The 18,229-nt window shown below is 41.7% G+C and overlaps 1 protein-coding gene across 11 annotated transcripts in view; it reads left to right on the top strand.

Annotated features, from left to right (window-relative positions):
• LOC146050151 (KRAB domain-containing protein 5-like) overlaps positions 1-18,229 on the top strand; it is an 84,316-nt gene that overhangs the window by 49,352 nt on the left and 16,735 nt on the right. For 7 of the 11 annotated variants that reach the window (XM_083167014.1, XM_083167012.1, XM_083167013.1 and 4 more), the window contains one exon: positions 5,769-5,870. In XM_083167014.1, the coding sequence (XP_083023140.1) occupies positions 5,769-5,870 (102 nt within the window). Of the gene's footprint in view, positions 1-5,768; positions 5,871-7,725; positions 7,801-18,229 lie in introns of those variants that run through there. The other 4 variants (XM_083167021.1, XM_083167020.1, XM_083167019.1 and 1 more) reach the window with 4 other exon arrangements.

The following is an 18,229-nucleotide window of genomic DNA, read 5'->3' as shown; positions in this document are numbered from 1 at the left end:
CTAGATAGAGCCACTTTGCAATCCCATACTCGCCTGGACCCTCTCTCTCACTCCCTAACAAAACACGTTAGGGAGACAAATCTCATGGATACCTGGCGTGCTCTAAATCCCTCTTCTAGAGATTACACCTCCCCCCCCCCCCCCCCCGCACCCGTCTCACTCAAGAATTGACCTCATTTTCTGTGGCCCTTTAGCTTCTAACCATCTAGTGGACTCTACCATTATCCCCAACTCTTGGTCGGACCACTCCTTTCTTGCTTCTTCCTTCAACCTTCTAGATACTCCTACATCTAGGCCATCTTGGCGTACAAACGAAACTTTGCTGAAGATCCCAAATTTCCAAACCAAGATAAGAGGCCCTGCAAGACTACTTCTCCCTCAACACTAATGAACACGGATGTACTCCCCTAGTCTGGGAAGCACATAAATCAGTTATCCGAGGTCACATCATTAACTATGCCTCCCATAGAAACAAAGAACAGAAGCAAAAATTCCAATCCCTCCTAGATCAGGTCTCCCATCTGGAAGCGCGTCATAAACGTTCCCAGACTGATGAAAACTACAAGCAGTTAACCGCGGCAAAAATGGCCCTTAACGCAATTCTCTCAGAGAAAATCGACAAATCACTCCACTGGTTAAATCAGCGCTTTTATGAAAAAAGTAACAAAGCCGACACCCTACTAGCCAACCAACTAAAAGCCCGCAAAGCCCGCTCGGCTATCCCCTCTCTTAAAAACCCAGCTGGTACCACATGTTACCACCCTACTGACATCAACAAGATATTTAAGGAATTTTACAAACAACTATATAATTCTCCCTGCTCATCCCCCTCTACTTCCCCTACGTCGACGTCACTACCTGATAGATAATCAGGTAGTGACGTCGACGTAGGGAGGGAGCTAGCAGACAGATGCTAGCTCCCTCCATGAAATTGACCAATCCACCTCTTCTACTCTGTCTCCCCATCTCCCCCGAGGAGATCACAGCCGCTATTAAGTCCCAGAAACCCTACAAAGCACCTGGCCCTGACGGATTTACCTTTTCCAACTACAAAACTTTTTAACACACCCTCATTCCTCATCTCTCCTCTACCTTTAACCGAATTCTAGAAGGTGAAAACTTTCACCCAGACACCACTAGAGCTGTAATTACCGTCATACCTAAACCTGGCAAAGACCCACAGCTGGTCTCAAACTATCGCCCGATCTCACTTTTAAACACAGACCTGAAACTTTTGCCAAAATACTTGCCAACAGACTCAACCCTATTCTCCCTTCCCTCATCCACCTTGACCAAGTAGGTTTTGTCCCAACGCGGCAAGCCCTAGACAACACCAGACGAACAGTGAATTTAATCCACCACGCTAATGTTCTTAAACTCCCCTCTCTACTGGCTTTAGATGCAGAAAAAGCCTTTGACCGGGTTTCCTGGCCTTTTCTTATTCACACTTTACGCAAGTTTTGTTTCCAGGGACAATTCTTGCAGGGCATTCAAGCTCTGTACTATAACCCCTCCACGATAGTCTCAGTGGGAGGTATATCCTCAGAACCATTCAGTATAACAAACGGGACTAGACAGGGCTGCCCACTATCACCACTTATATTTGCTTTGGTCATTGAGCCTCTAGCCAGTCGGATCAGATCCAACCCAGACATTTCGGGCATCTCTGTTGGTAATTCCCAATACAAACTTCCCTCTTCGCTGACGGTGTCCTCCTAACCCTAACCAACCCCCTCATATCCCTCCCTAACCTTTTTCAAGAACTTTCCCTTTATGGCCACTTCTCAGGTAAAATTAACCATGATAAATCTGAAGCGCTCCCCATCCACATCCCTAAACCTACTTAACTTCCCCTTTACATGGCGAAGAGACTCCATAAAATATCTGGGTATCCACCTGACAAAAACTTACGCTGGACTATACAAATCCAATTACCCTCCTCTGTTTCGGGCCATTGAACAGGACCTCACACGCTGGCGTAAACTTTTTATCTCCTGGATAGGCCGCATAAATGTCATAAAAATGTCCGTACTCCCAAAAATACTTTATCTTTTCCAGACCCTTCCCATCGCCGTTCCGAGGGGAGTCCTCACCTCCTTACAAGCACCCTATTGCAAATTTGTCTGGAATTCTAGAAAACCCCGTATTAGCCGAGAGATCCTATCCAAGAACCCATCCATGGGCGGCCTGGGCCTCCCTATGCTCTCTAAATACTACCACGCATCCAGGCTCAGTCAAATGGTCGCTTGGCACTCCCCTCGGGATGTAAAAAGATGGGTTGATTTGGAAACTGATCTTGCTGATGTGCTCTCTGTCTCCCACCTCCCCTGGGTCCCACGCCAGCACAGACCAGCATCAGCTCAATCTGTGCCCACAATATCCCTTAATCTCAACACCTGGGACTTGCTTGTCACCAAGCTCTCTCTCTCTATATTTATCCCTCTCCACAGACCCCTCTTTGGCAGCACCCCGCATTCCCCCCCGGACAATCCTTGCATATGGCCTCTACTTGGTCCGCAGCAGGTATAACACGCTTTAGACATGTTCATGACAAGAATGTATTGCTCTCCTTTGCTGAGCTCCAGGAGAAACATCACCTTCCTCACTATATTTTCTACCAGTACCTCCAAATCCGGAGCTTTGTCACCTCCGCTCTCTCGGAGTCTAGCCCTCTCAGAAACCCCACACCTATGGAAAGTCTATGTTCCCACAGACCTCTGGATAAAGGTATCATATCACATCTATATCACTCTATTCTCACTTTGGACAGCCCCTCCCTAGAACCCCATGAAATTGCCTGGGAAACAGATCTGGGAACCTCTCTGGGAGAGGATACATGGGATATGATTCGTCTGACGATTTCTAAGTGTTCCATTAGCGTAGCTATTAAGGAAACCTCTTACAAAATCTACACTAGGTGGTACCTCGTCCCTACTTGCCTACACACTATGTACCCCTCGGTCCCCAACTCATGCTGGCGACTATGCGGATCTTTCTTCCACATCTGGTGGACCTGTCCACGTATTAGGCCAATTTGGGTCATGGTTCAGTCTGTCATAAACTCAGCTCTACCAGATTGCCCTCCCCTAAACTCTCAGTATTCTGACACCTTGCGGCTAGTGTTTAAAAGGTGTGGAAACACTGTGTTGTATTTAATCACCACCATTTACAGGCAGTGGAAATAACCATTGCTTGAAAACAAGTCCAATTTAGGAACCAATTTCGGGATTGCTCCATGTGTACGTAAGATGTGATGAGATTAATAACATCTATAAAGTGAATCATACTGATCAATGTGCAGATGTAAGGGGAATCAATCACTAAGTAAATACCAGTACTAATAAAATCTGCACAGCTATATGACACACAACCGCGATCCAATCTAGTGATCTCCTTGTGTGTATGCAAAAATTCACACTTTTTTGCTATAAACAATAAAAATATCTAACATTGATATGTGATACACCTTTGAGAATATAACTCATTTATAGATTGCAATAAAAGCATCTAAGTATAGTGTCTATACACATGTACATCCCTGAATAAAATCACAGTCGTGCACCATTTCGTACTACCATTTATGCACACAAGCAGCTGTGACCCTCATACACTGCGTGCACCCCCATGGGAATCTTCCCCGATCCAAACATTAAATAGAAGAGAGTGCCGGGCTGAACGGCAAACACCCCTCTCACATGATGTTTGGGATGCATTACTGTATCTTAGGATACTAGGCATTTAGAGACTTGATGTGTAAGTGAAAATACAAACGTACACTCAGAATAAATACACCAAAGCTTGAATAGAAATAAGACGATTTATACACAATTAAATACTCCAATGAATACTACATTTGTGTGACATAAAGAATCAAAGGAGGAATGTAAAAATCGAATCTAGACAAGAAACACAGCAGACTTGGAAATTCACTTTATTATAAAGTAAATACAGATTTGGATACATTTGCAACAAATTAAGCAAACTAAATACAGCAACAAACAGATCACAGAGATACTTTTAAATCTTTATTAAACCCTTTCTTCTTCTATATCTTCACTTTGTTTTTAATAATTTCGCTACTTATTATCCCTTGCAAAGGGAACATATATATATATATATATATATATATATATATATATATATATATATATATATATATATATATATATATATATATATATATATATATATATATATATATATATATATATATATATATATATATATATATATATATATATAAAAAAAAGGTTGCATACAATTAATAAAATTGAGAACCTCCAAAATAAATAATGACTGGTTAGGTCAATGTGTAAATATACACCAATAAAGTATACACCTAATTGTAGGTATATTTTTATAAAGAGTCTAAAATAGACATTGTGGGTGAGGAGTGCGTCCCGTCCAAACTGATTTCTTTTCTTTCTCTTTGTTTCAAATGTGTCAATATTAAATCGGGGCTGCACCCTAGCAGGTCAGGAATTGTATTTGGATAAAACTCCTGGCAGGCTGACAGTTCTTCCACCCACAAAACAATACAAACTATTACCACTAAACTTATGGTGCGGGTCTCCCAATCCCTTTCCCTCCCCTAAAAATATCCACAATGCTCCTGTGCGCCCCAGTCGATCAAGTACCCGCTCCTTCTAACAAACTGATTCTCCACATCACCTGTGCTGCTAAACTCCAGGTCGCTAAGGCTTGGAAAAATCCCGCTCCCCCATCCCACCAAGAATTACTTAATCGAATCTGGTATGTCTCCAAAATGGAATATATAACTAGCCTCCAAAATAACACAGTGGAGAGGTACCACAAAGTATGGAAACCATGGTATGCTTCAAGAAGCCTTCCTCTCCCTGGACTTGCTTGAGGCTGACTGTATGTCAGCCTTCCATATCTTGACCTTCCTCCCTTCCCGTAGGATCATTTTAAATCTATACAACCCAACCCTTACATCATATCCTCACCCCTTGTATTTCCCATCTCTCCCCCTCCCTTCCTCCCCGCATAACCCACCTGTCTCTCTATATCTGTTCTCCTCCCTCTTTCTTTATTATTTTACTCCAAGTACAAATATTACTGGGACTATACTTTCTGGATATCTTGTAACAATATCCCCAAAGACCCGCCTGTTTGTCTGTTGCTCTTGTGATCTTTGTATTTGATATTGTATTGTTTCTCAACACTTCCAATAAAAAATGTATGACCCAAAAAAAAAAAAAAAAAAAATGGTGACGGGTGAGAATACTAGACTAAACAGTATATACATTGAATACAGTTTTTAATACAAGAATGTTGCTTGCATTGTGACAAACCCCGAGCGTAGTGTGCATTAATACCAGCCGCATAATTAAAGGCTTTTGGGTGCCTGCATTAAGTGTGAATGAGATGACATGCCCTCATTGCCTAATTACAGCCACAGTATTTCTGTGCCTAGTGTTCGGATCCCACCATGAGCAATATATTTTTTGTTTGGGGGGGGGGGGGTTTCATTAATTCATATTTATTTTGCTTTTATGTTCATTCTATACTCTTGCACATACTGTAATGTGCTTTGGTTGAGTTAACATGAGCCTGGGCACATCTGTTCATGTATTTAGGTCAGACTAGATGGCGCAAGTGGTTGTTTCTGCGTCAAAATGCTGTGTTTCTAGAAAGTGTGGGTTTAACAGATGTAACAGAAGATTTGAGTAAAGGCAAAAGCGACACACTTATGATATGAGTTGTGAATCCTTTGCAAATTGATAAAATGTCTTTCTTATTTCCAGGTACGCTGTGTTCCAAGCCTGAATTAATATCATTAATTGAAAATGGTCTGGATCCGTGTTTTGCTGTGTTAAAAACTGAAATACACACTGATTTCTCAAGAGGTAATTCAACATCCTAAACTGCTTTTTATTACTGAACATGAATCTTTCATCCCCCGAACATCCCCTCTTCTCCCACTATCTCCATCAGCATTGGTGAAACCCAGATCACCTCCACCAACCAAAGGCGCTGCCTCTGTGTCATCATTGGCTCCTCCCCCTTTCACCTCCCACATTCCTGCTCTCTCACAGTCTTGCCGCTTTCACCTCCGCAACATCTTGCGCATCAGACCATTCCTGTCCACTGATGCAACCAAAATTCTAATTCACTCTCTTGTCATCTCCCGCCTTGACTACCGCAACATCCTTCTCTCCGGGCTACCTCTCGCCCGCTTCGCCCCTCTCCAATCCATTCTTAACGCCGCTGCTAGGCTCATCTTCCTCTCCCGCCGCTCTAAACTCCGCCTCCCTCTTCTGTCTATCTCTTCACTGGCTCCCCATTCCTTTCCGAGTTCTCTTCAAACTCCTCACCACCACCTACAAGGCTCTCTCCTCCTCCACCGCTCCTTACCTCTCTTCACTGATCTCTATCCACACTCCCTCCCGTCCTTTTCGCTCCGCCGCCTGACCGCTCACCTAATCACCACCTCCTCCCACTCCCGTGCCCAAGACTTCTCTCGCGCTGCCCCCCTGCACTGGAACAACCTCCCGACACCTATCAGGCTTTCTGATTCCCTTACCTCCTTCAAGCGCTCTCTCAAAACCCACTTCTTCTGACTAGCCTATCCCTCCTCCTCCTCCTCCTAACCTCTTTCGCTCCTAACCTGCCTACCCTACCCCTCTATCTGTTCCCATCCATTCCTACTTATCCTATTGTTTTTCGTTCGTCCACCCACCCCTTTTTAGTCTCTTAACTCACACACTCTGCCCTGTTCTTCCCTTCCTCCACTTCATCTTCAGTCTCCTCGACAATTTTTACATATAGGCAATACGGCAATTCGTAGTCGTATTGATGTGTTATCAATACGAATACGAATTGCCGTATTTTCGGAATAGTAAATGTCAAAAATAAGTGTATTTCTGGATACAAATACACCTATTTTTTTACAAATTTCCTTTAGTAAATTTTCCCCATACTGTACTTCAGAACTGATGCTGATTTTATTTCTACCAGCTATACCCCTATTTATGCTGTATTTTATCAACACTTGATTACGTTAACTTGTGATTTGTTTTTTTGTTAGCTATGTATGGCGCTGTGGACACTTTGTGGTGCCTTATAAATAAACTACTGCTACTTTTCTAGGAACTCAAATCCCTCCCTACTGCACCAGTCTTTGAGCCACACATTAACCTCCCTAATCTCCCTCTGTCTCCCTGGGCTAGCTCGTGGCACAGGCAATATTTCTGAGATTATTACCTTAGATATCCTTGCCTTAAGTTTATTGCCTAGATCCCTAAAGTCTTTTTTGAGGACATCCCATCTACCACTGACTTTGTCATTGGTGCCAACATGCACAGACCGCTGGGTCTTCTCCAGCCTCTCCCAATAATCTGTCCATCCGGTCCGCGATATGACGTCCCCGAGCACTTGAGACAACAGACTGTACGCCTATCACGGTCCCGATAACAGATTGCACTATCAACTTTCCTAATAATTGAATCCCCTACCACCACTATCTGCATTTGGACTTTCCTCTCTGAATTACCCTCCCTGCTAGAGGAGGTATTCCTCTGGTTGCTAGAGGAACCCTTCTCTACCAGCTCCCCATCTCCTCACTCTCAACCATAGTTTCTGCATCCATTTGGGAGTATCTACTAGGGTTTGGTAGTTCAGAGCTTGCCTGTCACTTCCTCCGTCTTATATTCCTCCTAGACCCCCTAACTGTTACCCATCTACCAATCCTCTCTTCCTCAGTTGACTCAACCGTTGACCCCCCTGGGCCCCCTTTTCCTCTAATGCAGCGATGGTAAGCTGCAAACTCTGCTCAAGGTTAGATATGTCCCTCAGTGTTGCAATGTGATGCTCTAGATTCATGACCTTGGCTTCCAGAGAAATCACCTGCTTGCATCTGGTACAGATGTAAGGGTAGAACAATTCATTTTCTAAAGCAAGGTTAGTGTATACTGATTTTTGCAAAAACCAATCCACTACATATCTGAAATGGGCTGCCTGTAAGAAGGCGGTGATATTTGGTAGGCCAAAGCCTCCTTGTGATTCGGGTAGTCGTAGCCTAGATATAGGAATCCGGGGTTTCTTCTCATTCTAAATAAACTTCAGAAACAGAGTTGTGTATTCTGCCACATCTCGTTTAGTAAGGGACAATGGGAGCATTTGGAGTAAGTATGACAACCTTGGGAACAAAATTGATTTAATAACCGCTATCCGCCCTGACAGTGACAAAGGAAGAGACTGCCAGTGATCCAGGGAACGTTTAATAGAGATTTTGATTGGGCTGAAATTAACTTCATATAACTGGACTAGCCTAAGAGGGACTTTTATTCCCAGGTATTTCATGGGATTGCGGCATATTGTGAAGGCCGTTGAGGTGAAGATATTAAGTGTAGATTGGGACAATACACCCATAGGAAATAAACGCGATTTATTGAAATGAACTCTAAACCCTGAAAAGGATCCAAATTGGGTAATAAGATTAATCATTTCAGGCAATGATGTTTGGGGTCTAGAGATAAATAGTAAAATATCATCTGCAAACCTACTCGACTTAATTTCCGAGATGCGAATAGTTATTCCTGTGTAAATGGGGGAAGATCTAAAGGTGCCCATACATGTACCAATTACCCGGTACTTTTTGTGCTAAAATTGCATCGTTGTGCATATATTGTGCATGGGATGCGATGCTATTTTAGCACAAAAAGTACCGGGTAATTGGTACGTGTATGGGCACCTTAAGAGCTACCGCCAAGGGCTCCAAGGCAAGTGCGAATAATAAAGGGCACAAAGGATATGTTATTCGCACAGGACTCACATTAGTTTTGGAGGATGACAGGTGGACCCCCTAATGAACAGTATGGACAAGTTGCTCCTTATTCGGTTTCTACAGAGGGTGTGCTACCATAGGACATATTATATTGTACATAGAACAAAAAGAGAAGGAAAAGTATGTCACAACATGGTGCACCTAATTGACTCATACGAATAAAAACTAACTTTTATAGATATCATTTAAGATAGCGAAATATAAAAAAACACAGACAGGACAACATAAATGGTGTGTTTTAAAAAACGGTGGCTCACTAAATTCGCACAATTAAAGACGGTTTCGATATAACTGTATACAGGAATTGATTGCCGACAATTATAGTACTATATATATTTGTTTATGCCTACTGGCTCAATTCCCCAGCATAAAGGTACATAGAGATGTGTGTTAAACAACGCAGGAGTGTCTGTACAGTATAATACAGTGGAGCAGTGCCCACCTTTTCTTTATAAAGTTAGTGTAGCACATTCACACTTCCTATAGTTATATTGTTGCACCAATAACAACTTATATTTACTACTGGAAAGCGTCAACACCAATGTCAACCAGTGTCAGTCTGTCACATGTAGTATAGATCTGTGTTGCCCCTTTAAGTCACTTGGAGGTCTCGGAAAGTTGGTGGGCTGCTCCAATGATTACCATAATAAAATATAGCGTATTTAACATATACTTTATGGGGATATCACGTTGTGTGGCGTTTCATGCATGAACTACGGTCTTTTGCAGGACAGTCAACATAAATGTAGACCAGTATCAGATTTATCACATATGATGTGAGACTGAACTGCCCCTTTAATTCTATCCACGATCCCCATGAGATTGTTGGGCTGCCCCAAGAGTTTGTGACTCGATAAGGTTTTTATATACCTGTGCGGCTGTTCTGAAGTATCGTCTGCTGTGCGGAAGAACCTGATACAGCGCTGCTGGTGTGCTTTCTGTATCATGTCAACCGGTCAACACGCAAGTCAGTCCATGTTGACTGCTCAACGTAGTTGCATAAGGAAACCCCCTTTGGTTACTTTATCAAAAGGGTCCCAGCAGGTCGCTAGGTTGCTTGTGCAATTGCCGTAATGGAAATGTAATCAATTTGGCAACAATATACGCGGCTTCTCTATGAAAAAATGTCAGAAAGTATATTGCATCAAGTAGTGCTAAATAAATGGTTTGACAAAGAATGCCTATGTTCAATATAGTGCTGCACGTACGTGTGGGTGCTAGCTATACTTTATAGTACAAGAGGGCGGTATTAAATAGTCAGTGTCTGTCTTTTCCAGCACTTATAAAGATAGAATGTCGACTGTCATGTTGATAATATATTCACAGAGTCAAGGTCAGTGTTATTTGAACCCCTCGTACAGAGGATCAGCACTATCCACGTAGATCAGTGGTGATCTCTCCGCCGGGTGCCAGAGATTAGTGTTAAGGCATTCGGGTACATTAGTTATAAAGTTGCAGAGTTGCAATGTACTTAATATAGCCAAACATTAATAGTTCCCTGAGTTCATATTAACATCCTATATGATGCCCCTATTTCTGTGTTCAGCGGCAAATGCAAGGTAGTAGGCGTTTAAGTGTATCCGCCCCCAGCAAACTGACCGCACGTAACAGGGTGCAATCACTGGCTCAATGGTATTAAAGACATAAGACACTGGTAGTAGTAGTCAATCTATTGCGTTGTACCACACAAACTCCATGTCCCATACTACTGGGGTTCCTGTAAGTGGAAATACAGATCAAAATACATTTCTAGTCACATGCGAATAAGTGAGCGTCACCGCAAGCCGGCGCGCGCTTCGCTCTCAGCTTTTTCAAGGCCAACCTGACTGGCCAGACCGAGGCTTCTTATATACCTCCCTCTAGGTGGGCGCGTCTGAAAGGTAACTTTGATTGACAGCTATCATGTCCAATGTGTTGGTTTATATCTCGAATGGTTATGCTGGTAGCTTACAGTATATTAGCATTGTATGTGCAGTTACTATATGATTTTCTATTGTGATTCTGCTTATCCAATCGACATTGTCATTCTAGTGAGTCAACCTCGTTTTAATGCATATTTAGACGGGGCACATTTATCACGCATTAAAGTATTCTTTGCCGGAACCTTTTATTTTTATGTGTTCACTCCAAGATGTAGGTTCAGTATATGTGCTGGATTTTTGTCCTTCAGATTGCTATTGGATCTGCATAAATATACGGCCTTTTGCATGTAGGTGTGATTTCTTTCTGGTCATTTGTTTAACCCAGATCCAAGAAAAGAATATAGCCTGTTTGGATATAAAGAGGGAGGAGAAGAGACGCCAACGAGTAAGAAGCAAAATTTTTTTGGTCTGTCAGTAGGGATACTGTGTGAGCATCTCCCTTAATTTTACAGTATAGAAGGGAACATCTTCCTTAACTGTACAGTATACAAGAGAACATCTGCCTTTGTTGTGGCTCCATATCAGTTGCGGCAGGACCAAGATATTTCACATAGTGAGGTGTCACAAAGGAACAAATGGGGATTTCTTCATTGGTATAACAGCGGTCTTGTATATTAGTTTCCTATTATTTAAATAATTTATTTATTAGTTTCCCATTATTTTATGTATTAGGTAGTTTATTTGGAAGTAGCAATAATATGGTTCTGGTATCCATATTTTTGTTGTTTTTCTTGAACGTTGTAACACGATGGATTCGATGGTCTCTATTATAGATCCGGAACGTCAAGATCCTGAGTTCAATATTATCTATTATTAAATTCTGGTTTTAAAAAAGATAAATATAAAAAAAAAGAGGAGAGAAGGAGTATCGTGAATCCTTTGTGTATCTAACAGTGATCTAGGATGTGGTAAGTTAGAAAAAATTAAACAATTGATAAAAATTAATGGAGATGATCTGAAATATAGCAGAAAAGGGATGTTAATGTTGGTGCTAATTATAGGTAGTTTTCAATTAAATTAATTACGTTCAATTGGTGTGGGGATGGGGTGAGTGATAGATGAGAAAAACACACAAACAAATATAGTGAAAAAAAAACAGCAAAAGTGAGAACCGTGATAGAGTGGATATGACCTCATAAGTGATGGTTACAATATTAGAGCATTAGTGTAAATGTTTGAATGTTGATATCTTGATTTATTCAAGCGTACTGTATTGATTCAAAAATTATAATAAGTAGTAAGACTGATAGGAACCCGTATCTAGACGCTATCTGATGGTGAAATGAAGATAAAGTAATTTAGCGTGCTTAAAGAAAAGCTGTATATTTGTTCTCTTCGTTAAGTCCTCTTGGAACATGGTATCTAACAGAAATATTAATCTTGTTTCCTGTCTTAACAATTCGCTGTCAAGATCACCTCTTCTAATTCCAAGATTCACTTTGAGCATGCTGTATGCTTTTAGTCCAGATGGATCATTCTGGTGGTACCGGTACCGAAGTCAGGGTTTTCATCGCTTTCTTGTCTCTAGGTGCATTTTTAATGCTGTTCGGCATCTGTCTTCAAAATGTCCAGATGTTGGTTGAGATTTATTTTGGATATCCTGCCACTCCTGGCAGTAGGTACCTATAAACCTTACTTTTTTTATCTTGTTTAGGATTTTTATTTGTAGGTATAAGTAGGTACTCTCTTTTGACTTTCTTTGTGTCTTTGTAAGCAGTTCTAATAGCTCGGTTACTATAACCTCTCTCTCTAAGACGAACGCTCAGTTTACTCGCTCTTTTGTCAAAAGTGTCCTCATGTGAACAGTTGCGTTTCGTACGCAGAAATTCCCCTTTGGGTAGCCCCTTGATGACAGATGGGAAGTGAGCACTTCCAAAGTGTAGTAATGAGTTTGTGGCAGTTTTCTTTCTGTACATATCTGAGGAGATGGTCCCATCTTCCTCTATGTTCAGGCGCAGATCTAAGTAGTTCACTTCTTCTTGACTCACTTCAAATGTGAGATGGAGATTAAATTTATTGGTGTTGAGGATATTGATGAAGCTGATAAAGAGGTCCTTATCCCCCTCCCAGATGATTAGTAAATCATCAATATACCTCAACCACAACAAGATGTGGTTTGTGTATGGTTCGTTATTATCATGAAACACCACCTCCCGTTCCCACCACCCCAGGTACAGGTTTGCGTACGTGGGGGCACATGTGCTCCCCATAGCGGTCCCCCGTACCTGGAGGTAGAAGGCCTCATTGCATATGAAATAATTCCGTTCAAGGACAAATCTTAGCAGTTGTATGATCATGTCATGGAGGTTGTTTTCCCGGTCCATACTAAGAAAATAACATGCCACATTGATGCCATGTTGGTAGGGTATACTTGTGTACAAACTCTCGACATCACAAGTGATGAGCCAAGAGTTTTTGTTCAGGACCACATCTTGCATCTTTTTGAGGACATCCATTGTGTCCCTGACGTAGGAGGGTAAAGTGACAACATATTGTCGCAGATGGAAATCGACAAATTCACTTGCCTTCTCTGTCAGCCCTCCTATGCCAGAGATAATGGGCCTCCCAGGTGGAGCCTTATCATGTTTATGGACCTTAGGTAACAGGTACATTGTTGAGATGCATACATTTTTAACATGTAAAAAGTCATATTGATTTTTGGTGGTGATCCCATTTTTTAGGGCTGTGTCCAACATTCTGATGTAAGACTTAAGGAAATCGTCTGTCGGATTAAAGGTTAACCTCTTATAACATGTGTTGTCTCCAAGTTGCCTCTCTAGCTCTTTAATGTATAGGTCTTTGGACCATAGGACCACATTACCCCCTTTGTCCGAAGGTTTCACTATGGTGTCACTCCAACTTATGATTTCATGTATGGCCTTTTGTTCTTCTCGACTTAGATTGTTGTTAAACTGATAGACACGTTTGTTTCTGTGTAGCTGGTCTAAGTCTTTACTCACCATGTCGACATATGTTTTTACAGCCTATGTGAAATATCTTGGTCCTGCCGCAACTGATATGGAGCCACAACAAAGGCAGATGTTCTCTTCTATACTGTACAGTTAAGGAAGATGTTCCCTTCTATACTGTACAATTAAGGGATATGCTTTCGCTCACACAGTATCCCTACTGACAGACCATAAAAATTTTGCTTCTTACTCGGCAAAGAATACTTTAATGCGTGATAAATGTGCCCCGTCTAAATATGCATTAAAACGAGGTTGACTCACTGGAATGACAATGTCGATTGGATAAGCAGAATCACAATAGAAAATCATATAGTAACCAAACATACAATGCTAATATACTGTAACCTACCAGCATAACCATTCGAGATATAAACCAACACATTGGACATGATAGCTGTCAATCACAGTTACCTTTCAGACGCGCCCACCTAGAGGGAGGTATATAAGAAGCCTCGGTCTGGCCAGTCGGGTTGGCCTTGAAAAAGCTGAGAGCGAAGCGCGCGCCGGCTAGCGGTGACGCTCACTTATTCGCATGTGACTAGAAATGTATTTTGATCTGTATTTCCACTTACAGGAACCCCAGTAGTATGGGACATGGAGTTTGTGTGGTACAACGCAATAGATTGACTACTACTACCAGTGTCTTATGTCTTTAATACCATTGAGCCAGTGATAGCACCCTGCTACGTGCAGTCAGTTTGCTGGGGGCGGATACACTTAAACGCTTACTACCTGGCATTTGCCGCTGAACACAGAAATAGGGGCATCATATAGGATGTTAATATGAACTTAGGGAACTATTAATGTTTGGCTATATTAAGTACATTGCAACTTTATAACTAATGTATCCGAATGCCTTAACACTAATCCCTGGCACCCGGCGGAGAGATCACCACTGATCTACGCGTATAGTGCTGATCCTCTGTATGAGGGGTTCATATAACACTGACCCTGACTCTGTGAATATATTATCGACATGACAGTCGACATTCTATCTTTATAAGTGCTGGAAAAGACAGACACTGACTATTTAATACCGCCCTCTTGTACTATAAAGTATAGCTAGTACCCACACATACGTGCAGCACTATACTGAACATAGGCTTTCTTTGTCAAATCATTTATTTAGCACCACGTGATGCAATATACTTTCTGACATTTTTTCAAAGAGAAGCCGCGTATATTGTTGCCAAATTGATTACATTTCCATTGCGGCAATTGCACAAGCAACCTAGCGAACTGCTGGGACCCTTTTGATAAAGTAACCAAAGGGGGTTTCCTTATGCAACTACGTCGAGCAGTCAACATGGACTGACTTGCGTGTTGACCGGTTGATATGATACAGAAAGCACACCAGCAGCGCTGTATCAGGTTCTTCCGCACAGCAGATGATACTTCAGAACAGCCGCACAGGTATATAAAAACCTTATCGAGTCACAAACTCTTGGGGCAGCCCAACAATCTCGTGGGGATCGTGGATAGAATTAAAGGGGCAGTTCAGTCTCACATCATATGTAATAAATCTGATACTGGTTGACATTTATGTTGACTGTCCTGCAAAAGACCATAATTCATGCATGAAACGCCACACAACGTGATATCCCCATAAAGTATATGTTAAATACGCTATATTTTATTATGGTAATCATTGGAGCAGCCCACCAACTTTCCGAGACCTCCAAGTGACTTAAAGGGGCAACACAGATCTATACTACATGTGACAGACTGACACTGGTTGACACCGGTGTTGACTCTCTCCAGTAGTAAATATAAGTTGTTATTGGTGCAACAATATAACTATAGGAAGTGTGACTGTGCTACACTAACTTTATAAAGAACAGGTGGGCACTGCTCCACTGCATTATACTGTACAGACACTCCTGCGTTGTTTAACACACATCTCTATGTACCTTTATGCTGGGGAATTGAGCCAGTAGGCATAAACAAATATATATAGTACTATAATTGTCGGCAATCAATTCATGTATACAGTTATATCGAAACAGTCTTTCATTGTGCGAATTTAGTGAGCCACCGTTTTTTAAAACACACCATTTATGTTGTCCTGTTTGTGTTTTTTTATATTTCGCTATCTTAAATGATGTCAATAAAAGTTAGTTTTTATTCGTATGAGTCAATTAGGTGCACCATGTTGTGACCTACTTTTCCGAATAATAAAGGGGACAACGGGCATCCCTGCCTAGTTCCCCTTTCTATGTTTACCGGGTTTGACAAATAGTTATTAGATAAAATTTGTGATGATGAAGCCAAGTAAAGTTGGCGCACCGCATGGATGAAGGCCTCTGGGAATCCAAACCTTCCCATAGTGTAGAATAAATGATCTCATGTCAGCATATCAAAGGCTTTCTCAGCATCAAGCGATAAAATCACGTGGGGTTCCTGAGAGCCAGAGGCCTCCATCCACTGCATGACCTCCAACACCTTCCTCACATTTGTTGTCGAGTGTCATCCTGTGATAAACCCCGTCTGATCCTTATTAATTAATGACGGTAATAAGAACTTCATAAGGTCAGCTAGGATCTTGGTGTACAATTTATAATCGGTATTTAAAAGAGATATGGGGCGGTTTGATTCCAACATTGTCGGGTCCCTACCTGGTTTTGCTAGGAGTTTTAAAGTTGCAGAGTTGAAATATTGTAGGGGGGAAGTACCGATGAGAAGTGAATTAAATATTGAAGTTAAATGGGGGACTAATTTTGGTGCTAGAAATGTATAATATTCATTAGAAAGACCATCGGGTCCCGGGGATTTTCCTGTTTTGAGATGCTAATAACGTTCAGAATTTCTTTATCAGTGATAGGAGAAAGTAGGGATTGGGCTGATTCAGGAGTGAGAGCAGGCAGGGATAATTGTCTCCAGAAAGAGGCTGCAGTCTGATTGTCTATTGATGGAGATCTATAAAGTTTCGTATAAAATGAATGCAAAACCTCAGAAATTTAAGTACCTGAGGTTGCGTATGTGCCATCAGGTCTTTGCAATCTTTTTATCACTGTTGGTGAATACTGGCCTCACAATAGGTTCGAAAGCAGTTTGCTAGAACGGTTACCAAAGCGGTGAAACTTGTCTCTCTGAGCAAACGTCATACAGGATTCTAGTTTCGCGAGATGGTTATCCAATAACATTTTTTGTTGTTTGTATTTAAGGAGGTTTTCTGTTGTCTGACATCTCTGCAAGTTTTTGTAGGCCTCTGTCAGTTGAGTCTGGCCTTGGAGGTATTGCATCTTTGACTCCCTGCGGTGCTTGGACATAAAGGATATAATGTTACCTGTCATGACAGGTTTAGAAGCCTGCCAGTATAGTAATGGTGACTGCTTCGATGTGATTGTATTATTATGTGTGTACTCCACCCATGCCGTCTCCAACATATTTCTGAAGGTGACTGAGGAAATCATATAGGAAGGGAATTTCCACTGTCTGATTGGCCCTTTGTCTCATTGTACTGCTATCTCTACCAAACAAGCAGCGTGGTCAGAAATTTAAATAGTTTCAATCTCTGACTGCGTCACAGCGTCAAACATGTGGGCCGACATTAATATATAGTTTAAGCGCAAAATCGTGTTATGCGCAGCTGACAAACAGGTGAAGTCCCGCTCCACTGGATGGCATGATCTCCACACATCAAGCAATTGGAGTTTTGACATAATATATGGGATGCCATAGCGGAGTGGGCGCCTCCGAGTGCCAGGGACAGAAGCTCGGTCGAGAGTGCTCGACGCCAGGGTATTAAAATCTCCAGCAAGGATAAGGCATTTATGCATGTAGGGGTATAATTTAGTGACCAGGGAGTGGAAGAAGGGCTGGGGGTCCGTATTAGGGGCATAGATGTTACATAAAACTAGAGGGGAGTCATTGACTATCACCTCCGCTAGCACTATTCTACCCTCTGTGTCCGACCATGTGTGTTGTAGTGTGGTTTCAATATTTTTTCTCACCAGTATAGCTACGCTACTGGCTTTAGAGTTAAACGTGGAGGATGCCAAAACTGACCAGCCTAATGAGTTTAATTTCAATATCTCTGCAGGAACGAAATGTGTCTCCTGCAATAGGACAATATCCATGTCAAGCCTAGACAAATAAATTAAGACCTTCTTACTCTTTGCCGGGGATTAGAAGCCGCCAACATTCAGGGTGCCAATCTGCAAACTACACATAGGATTACTGGAGATATGGCAGTTGTTCAAATCGAGGGCTAATGGTCATGCCTTCTGTCTCAGAAAGAGTAGATGGGTAAAGTAATATATAGTAATAGCAATATTAATCATAACGTATATATGGGGGGGACACGACAAGAAGCATTAAGGGAGAAACATGAGGGAAGAGGGGGGAAAATGCACCAGGTCACCAACCAGTGATTTGAACAGAGAGAAAGAAAAGAAATCAGTTTAAATGGGACGCATTCCTCACCCACAGTGTCTGTTTTAGACTTTTTATAAAAACATACCAAAAAATAGGTGTATATTTTATTAGTGTGTATTTACACGTTGACCTGACCGGTCATCATTCATATT

Source organism: Crinia signifera, chromosome 12 (assembly GCF_055691185.1).
Source record: "Crinia signifera chromosome 12, ASM5569118v1, whole genome shotgun sequence".
NCBI classification, from domain to species: Eukaryota; Metazoa; Chordata; class Amphibia; order Anura; family Myobatrachidae; genus Crinia; species Crinia signifera.
The sequence above is the reverse complement of the archived record's forward strand: the minus strand, read 5'-3'. Positions and strand labels throughout refer to the sequence as shown.